The sequence below is a fragment of the Kogia breviceps genome, chromosome 3 (genome assembly GCF_026419965.1).
Source record: "Kogia breviceps isolate mKogBre1 chromosome 3, mKogBre1 haplotype 1, whole genome shotgun sequence".
Taxonomy (NCBI): domain Eukaryota; kingdom Metazoa; phylum Chordata; class Mammalia; order Artiodactyla; family Physeteridae; genus Kogia; species Kogia breviceps.
Window position 1 is genome coordinate 13,433,173 of NC_081312.1, and position 15,777 is coordinate 13,448,949.

General features: G+C 49.9%; 1 protein-coding gene across 7 annotated transcripts in view; it reads left to right on the plus strand.

The window, feature by feature from the left end:
* TTC7B (tetratricopeptide repeat domain 7B) overlaps positions 1-15,777 on the plus strand; it is a 241,385-nt gene that overhangs the window by 16,114 nt on the left and 209,494 nt on the right. For 4 of the 7 annotated variants that reach the window (XM_059055632.2, XM_059055627.2, XM_067027900.1 and 1 more), the window contains exons 2-3: positions 7,590-7,744; positions 11,601-11,769. In XM_059055632.2, coding sequence (XP_058911615.1) covers positions 7,590-7,744; positions 11,601-11,769 — 324 coding nt within the window. Of the gene's footprint in view, positions 1-7,589; positions 7,745-11,600; positions 11,770-15,777 lie in introns of those variants that run through there. The other 3 variants (XM_067027903.1, XM_067027902.1, XM_067027901.1) reach the window with 2 other exon arrangements.

A 15,777-nucleotide genomic window follows, 5' to 3' on the forward strand; every position in this document is an offset into this window, starting at 1 on the left:
TATCTATGGGAAAATTTGCTAAAACTGGAATTTCTGGGTCGGATGGTACAGGTATGTACATTGTTTTGTAGGTATTGCTGAGTTGCCCTCTGTAGACACTCGTATCGATTTATACTCTTCCCATCCCAACGCTATCTGATGGTCTCTGTTTTCTTGTCAACACTCTTTGGGAGGCAGGCGGGTCACAAGTGCTGCAAACATTAAGGTACCTGTGATTTACAAGAAGCCAGAGAGACGAGGCAATGAAATTCAGAGTTCGTAGGGAGACTGGGAAATGGAGAACCTGACTGTCTTTGCTGGATAACAAAGGGGATAAACCAGTTCCTCCTTCAATAGGAGTTTGTTTTTTCCTCTTGGTTTGGAGCCCCAGCAGGAATGGTTTGAATAGACCTAATGCTTCTCTATTGACATGTAAGCTGAGTAGTTGAGATTTTTTATATTGATATCAAGTACTCCCTGAACAAAGTAGAAACCGAAGTTTTTTCTTCCCCATCGGATGAAATCTCTGGGTGTCAGCTGTTTATCCCATGAGGGAGAAGGCTGTGAGGAAGGGGCAGTCACTTCAAGTGGCAGAGGGCACAGCTCCTCCTTCCCTGGGGGGCGGGGGGTGCTGGGGCCACCTGGGCCCAGAGCCGAGCCGGCCGCGAGGCTCATGGGACTGTCTGTGGACATGAACCGGGGACCAGAGTCCCCTGCCGGGGACTAATTCCCCACATTCTTCCTGGTGGGGGCCCTCGGGAGTGGTCTCTGTTTGGCTTCAGGCTTCCTCTCTATTTGTCACTGGGAAGCTGGTTTCTGCCACCTCAAACCCCCAAAAATGCCCGTGGGAAAGTTGAAACCAGCCCCTGGGCCCCTGAGTCTCCCCTCACTCCGGTCACCTGAGAATCCCAGCAGGTGGGGCAGGAGAGGGACTTAGAAACTGCCTGTCCCGGCTTGGCCGGGGCTGGGAAGGAAGCTGGCCTCCTTCTCTTGAAGCTGACGTCCACATGGTTTGTGCCTGACCTGCTGGGGAGACGGGGCAGGAGCCATCTGGGTTTGAATCCCAGCTCCAGGACACTATCCCAGTGCCTCACAGTAGCAAAAGGTGAGGAAACTAAGGCTCAGAGAGGTTAAGTAACTTGTCCAGTGCCACACAGCTAGAAAACAGAGGAGCAGGGATTCAAGCCCACGGCCGCCTGAGGCCAAAGCTGTTTCTCACACAGTACTACTGGGCTTCCCCATCCTGGGAAGTACACCGCGACCCCACTTTGCAGTCCTGATGCGCTCCCCTGCGCTTGGGGGTGTGAATAGGCAAGTTGGGGAAGAGATAACTCAGATTTAAATCTTTCGGGAGCAGGATTCTGTGTTGCGACTGGAAAACTCTCAAGGCCATCGTAGGGTGCACCTTGTTTGCTACCCAGTTCTCTGGGATCACTTTCCTCTCTTACCTGATGTCCAATGTCTGGAAAACTGCTTTTCTTTTTTTTTTCATATATTCTGTCTTGTTTTTGTGTTTATTTTAGATGGGAGGGTAAATTCGGTCCGTCTTGGCCTGAAGTGAAAGTCTATTTTTAACATTTTGATTCTCTTTTATATTAAATTCTTTAATGCAGTGGGAATTCATTTCCTTGTGTGCCCCGAGGTGCCTTATTTCCTTATGCCTCATGGTCCCGGCATGTAGCGGGACACACGTTTGGGCCATGACAGCGGGGTGGGGGACGTCTGTTTCTTTTGTCGATAATGGATTCCGTTTGGGAAGCTGTGCGGTCCTTGGCCAGCGCCCATGGAGCCCCCTCCATCACTAGCCTTGCAGCTTCTGTATAATTTCTCTGGCATGAGCTGCTTGATTTTTAAAAATAATTAATTAATTTTTGGCTGCATTGGGTCTTTATTGCTGCACACGGGCTTTCTCTAGTTGCGGCAAGCGGGAGCTACTCTTCGTTGTGGTGCGTGGGCTTCTCATTGCAGTGGCTTTTCTTTGTTGCAGAGTACGGGCTCTAGGTGCACGGGCTTCAGTAGTTGTGGCACTTGGGCTCAGTAGTTGTGGCGCACGGGCTTAGTTGCTCTGCAGCACGTGGGATCTTCCCGGGCCAGGGCTCGAACCCGTGTCCCCTGCGTTGGCAGGTGGATTCTTAACCACCGCACCACCAGGGAAGCCCCAAGCTGCTTGATATTTTTAAGATTTCTGGCCTCCTCGTTAGGAGAGTGAGTGGCAGGGAAGTCACCTTTTTTGAAGGGAGGTCAAGAAAACATAATTTGCTTGGGAGATTAATTAGAGCCTGGAAATTTTAAAAGTTTCAAAAATGATTTTGTAGCCACCATGCTAAATTTCAAATTAGATTGTAAGCTCTTTACTCAGAATATGCAGCTTCTTTTAGAACTGAGGAGCGGATCCTTGCCTGTCTGACAGGAAACTCCCCCAGCTACGTCCTCTTTCTCTCTCCCCGCCCTTCATGGTTCAGCTCTTGGAGTTTCCCCAAGCAGCTGGTCTGTGTCATGCCTTGGCATATTCTGTTCCTTCTGCCTGGAATGCCCTTCCCCACATTTTCCTCCTTGAAAACATATACCTGTCACACTCTTGCTGAAGGTTTTGTCTCCTCCTCCTTCTCCTCCACCCAGCCAGAGCTACACGCATCTTTGTTAGAGCCCGCACCATGTTAAATGGTCTTGAAGGACCAGAACCTCCATGAGAAAAGGGGCGCTGTCTCCTAATTCTGAGGAGAGCCTCTTCCTCTAGGCTGAACCTCTGCCAGGGCTCACCCCGCTGCTCTGACATAACTAGGCCCTCTTCACACACTTGAATCAAGACTCTGGTGCGTGGACTTCCCTGGTGGTGCAGTGGTTAAGAATCCGCCTGCCCATGCAGGGGACACGGGTTCGATCCCTGGTCCGGGAAGATCCCACATGCCTCAGAGCAACTAAACCCGTGCGCCACAACTACTGAGCCTGGGCTTTAGAGCCCGCGTGCCACAACTACTGAAGCCCGCAAGCCTAGAGCCCGTGCTCTGCAACAAGAGAAGCCACCGCAATGAGAAGCCCACGCACCACAACAAAGAGTAGCCCCCACTCGCCACAACTAGAGAAAGCCTTGGCGCAGCAACAAAGACGCCATGCAGCCAAAAATAAATAAATAAAATAAATAAATTTTAAAAAACCAAGAAAACAAACAACAACAAAAAGACCCTGATGCGTCGCCCCAGTGTTAGGAGATCCGCGAACACAAAGGGACGTGAGTCCCACACAGCACTAGGAAGTGGTTGGTATACTCCTCTTCAAGTATGCAGCCCCTCGTTTACATAAACATCTTTGCAAGCCTAGGAAGTAAAAACAAATGAAAGAGGAGAGGTGAAGAGTCTAGGGGTTCTACCAAAGCCCTCAGCTGGCTTCTGCAGAGTTCTGTCTAGAAAGCAGTGGACTTGGGGGTGGGCATTGGTAAGTTTTCTCAGTGTTTCTCAACTGAAAGCCTGTTTTGTGTTTGGGAGATCTAGTTAGGATACCATTTTGGCCACTGTAACAAAGGTCAGCATAACAGCGACTTAAGCAGAAGAAGGTAAAAGTTAATGTTTCTCTCTCATGTACTAATTGACCATAAGCAGCGCCCAGGGCTTGTGGCAGCTCCCGGGTGTTAGAGACCGAGGGTCCTTGTGTCTTGCTGCCCGCCGCCCGTCCTCAGTAGATGGCTTCCACCTTGTGGTCTGGGACAGGATGCCAGGATCTATCACCACAGCCACATCCCGGCTGGTAGGGTGGGATGAAGAGGGACTGGATGGCAAGCTTATCCCCGCTAAGGCCCTGGCCCAGATGCTGCGTGTATCCCATCAGCTGTGACTGAGTCACACGCAGCATCTAGCTCCCAGGGGCCCTGGGAAGCTGTGTGCGCTGATGAAACCTGGGCATTCTAATGCTAAAGGAAGAAGGGGAGAAGGAATATTAGGGGGCGACTGGCAGATTCTGCCACAGGCAGGGACAGGCCTCACCTGGAGGGTGCAGCCCAAATGCCTCTGCCTGTCATGGAGTTAATTCACCATTTGTTGTCACTCTTTGCCAGATGTTGTGCCCGGCCCTGGGACTCAAAAATAAATGATGCTCAGGTTCTCCCTTGAAGCCTCTCCTTATAGTCTAGAAGGGATCGGGGTGCTCAAGGTTGCTGGGACAGCTGGGGGTGGCTGGGGACGGGGCATGTCAGGGAGGAGATCCACAGCGCCTAGAGATCAGTAACGACCAACAGTGTTCTCAGCATCCCAGAGCCTTGCAAAGGCTCGGAGGAGTGAACCTGGCTGGCACACGTGGAGAACTTGGCCGGGACCTGTGTTCCGTGCCTAGGGACTTGGGCGTCACCCCGTGGTGATGGGGCTGGGTAGGGAGGTGAGGGAGGGTGAACCGGTGAGTCTCTGAGTTCTGACCCCAGCTGGTCTTCTCACTCACCACACCCTGTCCTCCAGCCACTGTGTTCAGTGCAAAGGAAGCTTGCCTTGGCACCTTTCCAATGCCATGCTGTTCCCTCAGCCTAGTGTACCCTTCCCTCTCTTGTTTGCCAGGCCAGATCCTACTCACCCTTTAAGGCCCAGCTGAGTGCTGTGGTCAGTCCAGGTCACCGCATAGTCCCTACTGAGAACTCGTTAGCTCTATCCTGCGGTCTTGCTATGGCCACAGTATTGTTCCCACTTTATAAACGGGGGAATCGATGCTTCAGTATGCCCCTGGTCCCACAGCTAGAAAGATGCGGCAGGTAGCAGAGGTCCTGATCTATTGTCCTTTCTGCTCGCTGGCCTGGCGATTCGGCTCCGGGCAGCCATGTCCAGATGCAGGGGCAGAAGTTCAGCAGCAGGGAGGTGAGCTGGAGGGCCAGGGAAGGATGCGGAATAATTCAGAATAATGCGGAATAATGTGGAATAGTGGGGAGAGAGGCATCCTCAGCTCATGTGTCCAGAGAGCCTTTCGTAGAATTACCCCCCAAAATGCTGAGGTTAAATCCTAGGGCCAAAGTCACAGAGCAACAAATTGAGATTTAAATCTAGGACTCTGAATCCCATTTTACTTTATTTTATTTTTTGGAAGCTTAAAGTATACAGAAAAGAAATTCAAAGTATACTGATAGTCTTACCACTCAGAAATAACCACTATTAATATCCTGATATATATATATATATATATTTTTTTAATTTTATTTCCAATTTTTATAGAAGAGTTCATTTTTTCTGAAAATAATATTAAATGAGTCTTCTCAACATAAATAATTCAAACTTTAAAGATGAGAGCTTTAAAATTATCCCAAATATTATCATTCAGAAATTCCTATCGTTTCCTCCAGTGATAATCATTCTAGATGTCTCTGTAGGGATATAGACAGATTTAAAGGGAAATAGACACACTTTTATAAATAGTGATCATATTCCTGTTTAGTAGCCACTAGCCCCATGTACCTATTGACCCCTTGAATTGTGGTAGGTTTGAATCAAGATGTGCTGTAAGTGTAAAGTACACAATGGATTTAGAAAAATTAATATGGAAAAGAATGTAAAATATCTCAGTAACTTAAAAAATACTGATTACCGGTTAAACTGATAATATTTTGGATATATTGAGTTAAACAAAATATATTAGTAAAATTAACTTCACCTGTTTCTTGTTTCTTTTTTAATATAGCTACTACAAATTTTAAAGTGACATGTGGCTTGCATATACTTCTATTGGATGGCAGTGCGCTATTAGAATATAAGGTGTTAGTAAGTATTCATGGAGAGAAGAAACTGAATTCGAAGGAATTGTTGAGCTCCAAATAAGTGCTTCACCATGTGACAATCATTTCCTAAAGAGTCCAATAAAGCTTTTTTTTAAAAAAATATTTACTTATTTGGCTGCACCGGGTCTTAGTTGCGACATGTGGGATTTTTTTTTTTAGTTACAGCACGTGGGCTCTTAGTTGCGGCACGTGGGCTCTTAGTTGCGGCATATGGGATCTAGTTCTCTAGTGACTAGGGATCGAACCTGGGCCCCCTGCATTGGGATCGTGGAGTCTTAGCCACTGGACCACCAGGGAAGTCCCCAGTAAAGCTTTAAGAAGATTGGAATCATGTTTGTTTTTCTTGTTTAAACATATATTACAGTGTTCTGAAAGATGAGGGCATGGCCCCCAAAGTTCCTCCCAGTTTTTGATGTATTATTGTTTTTGCATCATATTAATTTATAACAGTCATGTTCTGTTTTGTAGTTCTCGCAGGCCTGCAGGCCTCTGCCTACATGTCCTTCATCCCTGAGCCCTGGATTTCTTTATTAGCTGGATTTCATTCTCAGGAAGGACTCATGCTTCTGGGAGGAAGCTGTTGTTTGGGCTGGCCTGTCCACATGGGCTTTGCTCCGTATCCCCAGGCTCTGTGCTGACATGGCGTTAGGGCCCTTGGTGTTGATACGGCCATGGGCCAAGCCTGAGGTCCTCCGCATCTTGTAGGCAATTGCTTTCTCTTCTTGGACAGCTGAAGAAATCTTGTGTTCAGTAGCCTAACTTAGTTATTTTTGTGTTGCTTGGTTCCTCTCAGGACCCTCGGTCTCATCTCTAAAAGATTATTTTCGGCTCCACAGTGCACAGACAGAGGCACTGCTGAGAACTATAGATTCAGCAGCTTTGGGTCACTGACCAGAGCACTTGGAAGGCTCTTGTTACAGCTCTCGGCCTTCGGTAGACCTACTTCCCAAAATCTCAGTCGGTCCTCTGTGATATTTTTTTTTTAGTTAATTTTAGATTATACAAATAATGGGCAAACCTGTTCTCTCTAGGGCCTGGACATTACAGAGAAAGCTAAAGTCTAATTGGCCACTAACCTCCGTTGAGGTTCTCCTTCCTGTACCCCAGTGGTAACTACTGCCATGGGTTTGAGGCATATCCTTCCAGACCTTTAAAAATTGCTTTTATATTTTCATACAATTATGTTCTGTCCCTTCACAGAAAAAATAGACTGTGTTCAGGCTGGTGTATGAATTGTTCTGGGTTTACTCAGAACAATCTGGATGTGTGGATTCCAAAGAGCTGCTCTTAGAGTGAGGTTTTTATTCTAATTAACCAGCCAACACAGACATTAACAAAGAAGTATAAGTAGTGCACTCTTAGGAGCAGAACCTTCATACGAACATTCCCAGATATCACGTCTGTAGAGCTTTGACTTTTAGGCAGAAACAGACTGCATGCATTCAGGTCATTTTGACACAAACTTGTTTTAAAGAATCTGAGTACACAAGACTTTCTACCGGCTCATGTCCATGTATAAAGCCGCAGACCACAAAAGAGCTAGAAGATTTCACTGCATTGTCTCTGAAAAATACAGTATTGGGTTTTGTGTGTTTTGTAGCGATCATGCTGAATAAATCATAAGACAACTTTGTGTTTTCTACTGAACTTGAGCTCTGTCCACGTTAACGAGTATCCATCTTTCTAGTTCAATACATATGGGACAGAGGAATGAATGCCTGAGCTACCACCCTTTTGCTTTCATACTCTGGAACATTCTTAACTAATTAAGAGAATTCACTGTAAGATGGTCCTGAGGTCCTTGGGGAGTTCCCAGCACACAGACCATTCCTCACCCCCACTTAGCTTCTCACTGTGTTCTTTGTAGATGATATGGCAGAACTCCTCCTCGGGGAATCAAAGCTGGAGCAGTACCTGAAAGAACACCCCCTGCGGCAGGGGGCCAGTCCCCGAGGCCCCAAGCCCCAGATGACTGAGGTCCGCAAGCATCTGACCGCTGCCCTGGACCGAGGGAACCTCAAGGTACCGTGGGCCTCGGGATGAGGGCTTAGAGGGATATGCTGGCTCTACCTCCTCAGGGCAGCGTGTGCTCGGGAAGGATGCCCAGGGACGAACTGGGCGACGGGCGGAGCACATCCGTGGCTTGTCTTCTGAGGAGCAGGCCAACTCCCTGTGCAATTGATGTCGGGCTTCCAGACCAATAGGTTCTCTCTGATGGGAGTCTCTAATGCCACATTGTCCTGAGAAGTGGCACTAATCTTCCCCGGGTGCTTGGAATAAAGCTGTTACCTGTGGCCCAGGACTCAATCTGACACTTTGTCCCGCTGAAAAGAGAGAAGTTAATCAGGAGTGTCACTTTACCGCATGATACCCTGCCTGAAATACGCAGCTCGTGAATGTCCCAGGCAGCTCTGGCCCGGAGGGGGGTGCACACTGGCGCCGGCAGGCCTGGTACCTGCCTGGTACCTCGGTGTGGGAGGGAACCAGGGCAGGAGCTTCCCTCTGCCTGAGCAATGACCCCAATCCTCACAGCACAGGAAACCCTAAGCGCTGCCCTTCTCTTCGATCTGCCCTGTTTCCTGGTCTCTATATTCAGCTTTCCCTCTCCATTCCACGTCTTTCCTTGCTTGCTTCATTGAATCTCTTTCACCTTGCCTTCCTTCCCCCCTGCCCCCTTCCATACCCTGTTACCTCACTTACTGGTTTCTGGACACTTCCCTGCCTGAAGTCTGGCTCTTAACTGGTTTCCTAAAGTCAGTCTTGTTCAGATAGCTGACTGCATCCCAGCATTCCTGTCGGCTTCTTTTTTTTTTTTTTTTTTTTGCGGTACGCGGGCCTCTCACTGTTGTGGCCTCTCCCGTTGCGGAGCACAGGCTCCGGACACTCAGGCTCAGCGGCCATGGCTCACGGGCCCAGCCGCTCCGCGGCATGTGGGATCTTCCCGGACCGGGGCACGAACCCACGTCCCCTGCATCGGCAGGCGGACTCTCAACCACTGCGCCACCAGGGAAGCCCCTAGGGTCCCTTTAAAATCTCAGATGTATTCTCTATTGGGGAAGGGCAGTCTTCAGTGAACTTTTAAAGCTCTGACTTCTTCCTTTCTTCCTTCTTTCGCTTTTCTTCAGAGTTAGGGACAGTTGTCTCCATGTCAGTTGTTCTTAACGAAGATGGTTCTGGTGACATTGGTGGGTCCTAATCAGTGGGAAAGGGTGGGGGGACCTCATAGTGACAGCTGGTCAGACTCAAGTGTCCTTCCAGGAGGTATAAGGGTGAGACTCTGTGTTGGGGGGAGAGGTTGAAGATCACTGCTCCAGGCCTGGCACCTGGCTAGTTTCTATCCCGCTTCGAATCCCGCTACCTTCACCCGGAAAAATTAACCTTTAATTTTACCACATGCTCATCGTTTTTGCACTCCATCCTCCACAACCCAGTGCGGTAGTAAGAACGTTGAATTTCAACTTAGAATTCTGAGTTTGCTTTCCAGTTGTGGATTTATATAAGCTGTGTGATCTTGGGAAGTTACTTAACCTCTCTGAGCTTCACATCTCTTATCTGTAAGTGTACTTAGCCCAAGGTCGTTTTGAGTCTCAGGTGTAGAAGTTCTTTCACAACTGAATAGCGCTAGATACATGTCAGTTTTTGCTATTTTATTGGTTCTACCTAGAGAATTTTTCTCCTGTTGCCAGTTTTTAGCTCCCTCCGCCTTATAAAGAGTGTTCCAAAGTCGTATTGCTCTTGCTTGGGCAGGTTGACCCACTCACACTGGCTGATGTGAAATTTCCTCTCCTCTTGACCTTAAGTTGGGGCGTCTCCTAGCTGGGAGCTAGGGAAAGCCCTGTGCAGACACAGGTGCTCACAAAACACAAGTGAACTGAGGCTGGAGAGACCAGAGCGCGGTAGCCGTGTGGTGGCAAAACGAGCCTGGACGAGGAGTCAGGAGGCCTGGCTTCTGATTCAACTCAAGAAAGTTGCGCTTGTCACAGGCAAGGTTAACATGGCACCGGGCTGGAGCTGCTCCCCTCTCGCCCTGGGCCCAGGGGCCTTGGCCAAGCTGTTTCCTCCTCTGCACAAGGCCATAGATTGGACTTGCCCCCCAAGGCTCTCCATCCTGCGCATCCATACTGCGCCTCTACTCTTGGAATTTTCTTCAAGCTCCTGCATATTTTCCATCTGGCCCTTCAAGTTTACCTTTTTTTTTTCATTAAAAGTTTTTTCGGGTTTAATTTTTCAAACTTTTTTCTTGTGGTAAAATATAAATATCATAAAATTTGCCATTTTAACCATCTTTTAGGTTCAGTGGTTTTAAGTGCATTCCTATTCAGATGGCCACCATCTATCCCCGGAAACTTTCCATCATCCCAGACTGAAGCTCTGTGCCCAGCCAACACTAACTCCCTCCCCCTCCCCCTTCATTTTGCTTTTCAGCCTATGGGTCTCGGTTCCAGGGGAAAGAGGGAGGACACAGGAATCTCCTAGGAAGCCTTTTCAATATACTCAAGCCTGCCTTGTCCCCTTCGTTCCCTGGTGGAGAACCCCTGTGGTGGATGCTTTTTATTCACAGCTCTTTTTCTCTTTTCTTAAGTCTGCTTTGATTTCTTTCTCTGTTTCCAAATATAATTCTGACGTCATGCATTGGTGCCACGCCCTTGGGCCACTCTTAAAAACCCTTTTGCTCCCTTCACTTTCTTGCCTGTTCTATGACCTCTGCAGTGCTGCCCCTTTCAGGGACTGCCTGGAAGCCGACCCCCTTGGCTGAAACAGCGGCTCTGCCATGCTCTGGCTGGTCACCTGCGTGTCACCCTCTCCGTCTCAGCCATAGATTACAGGATAGTGCAGCTTCATGGTGTGCTTCTGTAAGCTGAAAAATCCGGCCTTGTATAGCTGGGGTTCCAATGAGAATGCCTAGAAGAGGGTGATAAATCTGTTTCCTTATACAGATGGTTGGGTCGCCTCTTCTTTCCCCAGTGATGAGTGGGGCTCGAGGACGGGCTGAGGGTGAGGTTGGTGGGTGTGGACTGGGGAAGCCAGCCTCTCCTGATGGAGAGGAAGACGAGCCCATCAGAGTTAGAACTTGCAGCCTCTGGGACGGGAGCTGGATCAGTAACCATAACAAGCTGGAACAGCTCAGCGAGAAAAGTTTGTCCCTGGAAAGAAAGCAAGTCCTGATTTTTGCACCAATTGAGAAAGCCTCTCTCCTTGGGTTATTTGGGTCAGTCTGTGGCATAACCCCCAGTGCCGTGGGCAGGACCCGCCAGGATGTCCGTGGAGCCTCCTTTTCTGAGACGGGTGCTTGTGAGTTTTGTTCATAATGCACGCCTTCCATTCTTGACCCAAACCTGAGGCCTGAGGAGAGCCTGTTTTACAGCAGATCTATTGAAGTATAAGTCACATGCCATATAATTCATCCATTTAAAGTGAGCTGTGCAACCATTACGTCAATTTTAGAACGTTTTCATCACCCCAGAAGTAAACCTGTAAGTATTAGCAGTCATCTCTCATGCCCCCATCGTCCCAGCCCTAGGGCAACACTTGTCTGCTTTCTGCCTCAGCAGCCTCGACCGTTCTGGCCGATATATGTCGCCTGTGGCTGGCTTTTTCGCTCGGCGTCACGTTCTTGAGGTTCACCCCATGTGGTCCCAGGGGTCAGTACTTCGTTCCTGATGATGGCTCAGTAACATTCCAGGGGACGGCGAGACCGCATTTTGCCTCCCCGTCATCAGCTGCTGGCCACGTGGGCTGCTTCCCCTCTGGGGCCCCTGTGGGCAGTACCGCCAGGAAGGCTCCCACGCCCGTCTTGGTAAGGAGAGCCGCGGGGCCCCGTGGGAGCATCACACATCATATCGTAGGAAAATGTTTTTTTCTCTCCTTTTCCTTCTAGTCAGAATTCCTACAAGAGTCCAATCTGATCATGGCCAAGTTGGATTATGTTGAAGGAGACTATGAAGCCGCACTCAACATTTATGCCCGGGTGGGCCTGGAAGACTGGCCGCTGACGGGCGTGCCCCCTTACAGGTTGCGGATGGCCGCGGACGCCTACGCCACCAAAGGTGAGGCCCACACCTGCTCTCCCGGGGGCCGTGCCCCGGGTCGCGCTGTCTGGAGCTGCAGGGCCTCCCTGGATCCTGCGGTTTGACCCCTGTGCCCTTGGCTGGGCTTCAACCCGGCAGCTCCCGGCGAGGCCCCTGGGGTTGCCCCACCACAGGCACTTGATCATTTTAAGCCCAGCGACACGGTGTTTCCTTAGAGCTGCAGCTCCTCAGTTATCCCCGAAGGAACAACATTGCAGTAAAGTTTCCTGATGATTAATGTGCAGCTTAAGCAGGGACCGTTCTTGGTAATTAAGATGGCGCACAGCATATATACAGGGATCATATGGCCAGTTGGCCATGTGGCTGATCTCATTTTCATTCATCAGTGCCACCTCTGGGTTAATCAAGGCTCAGTGGTCACTGTAACAGCCAGTCATGCAGTGTTTACCTGGGGGCCTAGGGGCTCAGGGGATAGAAGGGGGAAATGTAGCCCTGGTTGCTACAGAGGAGTTTGTAATCTAATGTGAGGGAGTGCAGTCCCACGGGGAAAAAAATGACAGAAAGCCAGGACACACACATTATATGACCTTTGCAAGTTTCTACTTCCTCATCTATGAAATGAGTGTAATCACATCCACTTCATAGAGTTATGAGGATTAAGCCACATAATGTATGTAAAGCACTTACTAAATGATATTTTTAAATGCCAGCCCCAAACAAAACAGCAAATGGAAAAAGCCAGGCCCGGTAACAGCTTTTCAGAGGCAGGAGAGGTCACTGTAGGCCAGCAGGGCCAGGAAGGCTTCCTGGAGGAGGAGGGACACTTTGAAGTAGATTTATAAAGGTCTTGGTAAGAAGGAGACCCTCTGAAAGCCGCTCTTCTCCTTCCTGCCACCTACCATCCAAACCATGCAATGTGGCTGACTGTTGCCACACAGAGGCCTGGGCCCTGGGTGGGTTGACCCTCTAGAACAGCACTGAGCTGGCCACTTGTCTGCAGCCGGCTGTCTGCCTTGGTTATCCTATGCAATGTTGAACAAAGACCCAGCCAAGGCACACTTAAAGAGCCTTGTGACAGGGGTGACATATTCACCCAGTTCCCTGGGGAACCTTGCCCAAACACTTTTAGGTTCCTCTAATTAATCTTCTCAGTGTCCCTGTGGGCTGGGAAAGGATGCTGTCACTCTGACAGGGCACTCTGGTGGTTTAATGGGCACAGTCCTTTGGGGCTGTCTCAGGGGTGCTGAGGGCCTGGGCCTGGGCGTGCATCTGTCTGAGGTCTGTGCCACACAGCTGCCCTCTTTTCTCGCTGGTGTTCACCCAGCACCTCACACGCCTTAGGCTTAGGGGAGCTGTGTCTGTGTGTGAGAGAGAGAGATTTGCGGCCAGGAACAATATTGTGCAACAAGAGCAAGGCTTCCTCGGGCAGTTTCCAGTCACCTCATTGACCTGGGGCCTGCTGGCTTGTAGCCAGGAGTTGGTTTGTCCTTTGGGGGTGGAGCATGGCTCTAAGGCCTGATTAGCACCAAGAGCTCAGGTCTTGATTTGGGCTCTGAGACGGCCTGGTGGGGCAGACTGTCTGCGGGTGGCACCACCAGCTTAGTCTCACGGCTGATGCAAAGTGGGCAAGGGGGACAGGAAGCTTGGTCCCCAAGTCTGGCCCTGGGTGGTGTGTGATTATCAGTGGGCCCCAGCCACGGGGCTGAGGCATTTGGCTCTTGGGACATGCTGGCCGGCTAATGGGAGAAGGGAAGAGCTGTCCCCTCACTTCACCAGAGTAAGACTGGGCTGGAGCAGAACCCAGGTGCACCTTGGATGGGCGTGCACCAGCCCACGCCCCTGCCCTGCGCCGCCTGTATGCTGCTGTCGGCCGGGGAATTGACCTGCACGCTTTCACAGGTCACCTCAACTTTCCCACGGTCCCCTGAGGCCTGACTCGACCCAGTCGCTCAGCCAGAGTCAGTGTCCATGAAGTCCCACATCTGCCCTTGCGGCCATGGCCGGGAGCAGATTCCCCTGGCCAGGTAATACAGCCTCGGCTTGTTGGGACTCAGAGGCCAACATCACTCAGTTATGAGAACCTCCTATGGGCCAACACCACGTTAGGGTTTTATTGTCTCTTTTATCCTCCACACCCCTAATTTACAGACAAGGGAAATGAGACTGGGTGAGGTTACTAGGAATGATATGGTACCTACTGTGTGCCAGGCACTGTGGCCCTTAGCTGGGTATCTCAGCCAAGCGTCACCATCACCCTATGAGGTAGACACTATTATTTTTTCCATTTTACAGATGAGAAAACCAAGGCACAAGGATGTTAGATATGCTGCCCGGGGCCCTACAGCTGGGAAGTGGGAGAGCCAGGACTCAGCCTCAGTGGCTGGTTCCAGAGAGCCCATGCTCTCCTACTGAGTGGCAGGAGGGAACTCAGTCTGAACAGTGTTCAGCTCCAAAGCCCACGTTCTTAATTACTCTGCTCTCTTGGCACGTGGATGGGAATGTGCTCAGGCCAGGTGAGGCTTCCGCAGGCAGAAAACATTCAGGTCACCAGAGAACACCCTAGATTTGTATCCACACCCCTCCTCTCAGCCCCACCTCTCACGTTCCTCTCCCTTAACTCCTTGCCCAGGTCCCTTGCTGTAAGTTCTGGTCCTTAAGCTCACATGTCCTGTCTTCTCCGACACCCTCCAGGGCTCGCCCATTCAGAGGCCGTCGCATTTGATACTATCACAGCCCAGTAGGTTAGAACCACTCAAATGTCATATTAGCACTAGTTGTACTGCGATCAGACACTCCTGCCAGTCTGTCAGTTCCACTCAAGGAGGAACTGTTTTGTTTGTTTCCCATCCTCAGAAACTAACACGGTGTCTGGTACCTAATTGGTGCTCAGTTACTGATTAAAATTTATAGAGGTTCCCTTGCTCAGATTTCTACCAAGGTGCCCATTGTGTAATTCAGGTGATTCTGGGTGCCTTTGCTTCTAGCTGTCATGGTCAGGTGCATTTTCTTTGCCCAGAGGTAACATACTGAGCATATTTCGATAATTCAGACTTAACTCGCTGCCAGTTATGGGGTATACCTACCTGTAAGAGCGTGTTGACATCACACCATGACAGAGGCTGGCACGGATCCCTTCCCCAAAGGTTATACATTTCAGTTCATTTCCATGATCAGAGAGCCTCTAAATGGATCTCAACTCCCCCCCACACCCCACCGTTCCCCCAGCGCCTTCCTCCTATCTCTTAAAACTAAGTAGAGAAACAGAGAATGGGAATAGAGGATATGGAGAAACTCTTTAGCTTCTGGTAGAACTGGGTTAGTCAAGTGAGTAGAAATCTTTGCTCTGGGTACAGATTGAGATATCACGTGAAATCTCCAGAACACTGAATGGCCACAGATGTTCTTTTCCCAAATGGGGAGGCCTGGGAACAGCGAACACATGGTCACTGTCTATTTTGGGACTTCGATCTGCTGGACATCGGCTAACTTTCTGCAGCTAGGACAGTGGGAGCTGGAAGTGGCTTGCCTTCCTAGAGATGGCCTTTATAAATAGCCTTGGCATGTACCCTGCTGTAATAGAGGGACCACACAAATGCATTGGTTCCAATTTGAGGGAAGGCCTGCGGCGGTCCTGCGATGGCCCACCTGGTCACGGTGGGTAGGCAGCTGTGTTCTGCGAGGTTGCTGTTCCTCCCCCGTCTGCTAGGGCGCCGTCCTCATCTGTGTGATGGATGACTGAAGCTGGGTGGCTGGCGTGTTGCAGCTCGTGGAAAGGGGAAAGGAGAGAGATGTCTAGGGTGAGCAGAGGTAACACACATCAGCTGTGCTGACAGTCCATTGGTGAGAAGTTACTGTAGGGCCATGGCCACCAGGCACTTGGGAAAAAGAGGAGACTGGGGGGACATGTAAGCGTCTCACTAGACATGTAAGCGTCTCATCAGAGCTTGGTCTCGGACCCAGATGGGACCTGTTGGAGGATGCAGGGAGAAGAAAGTAGCCTGTGCTCAGGTGAATGAAAGGGAATGC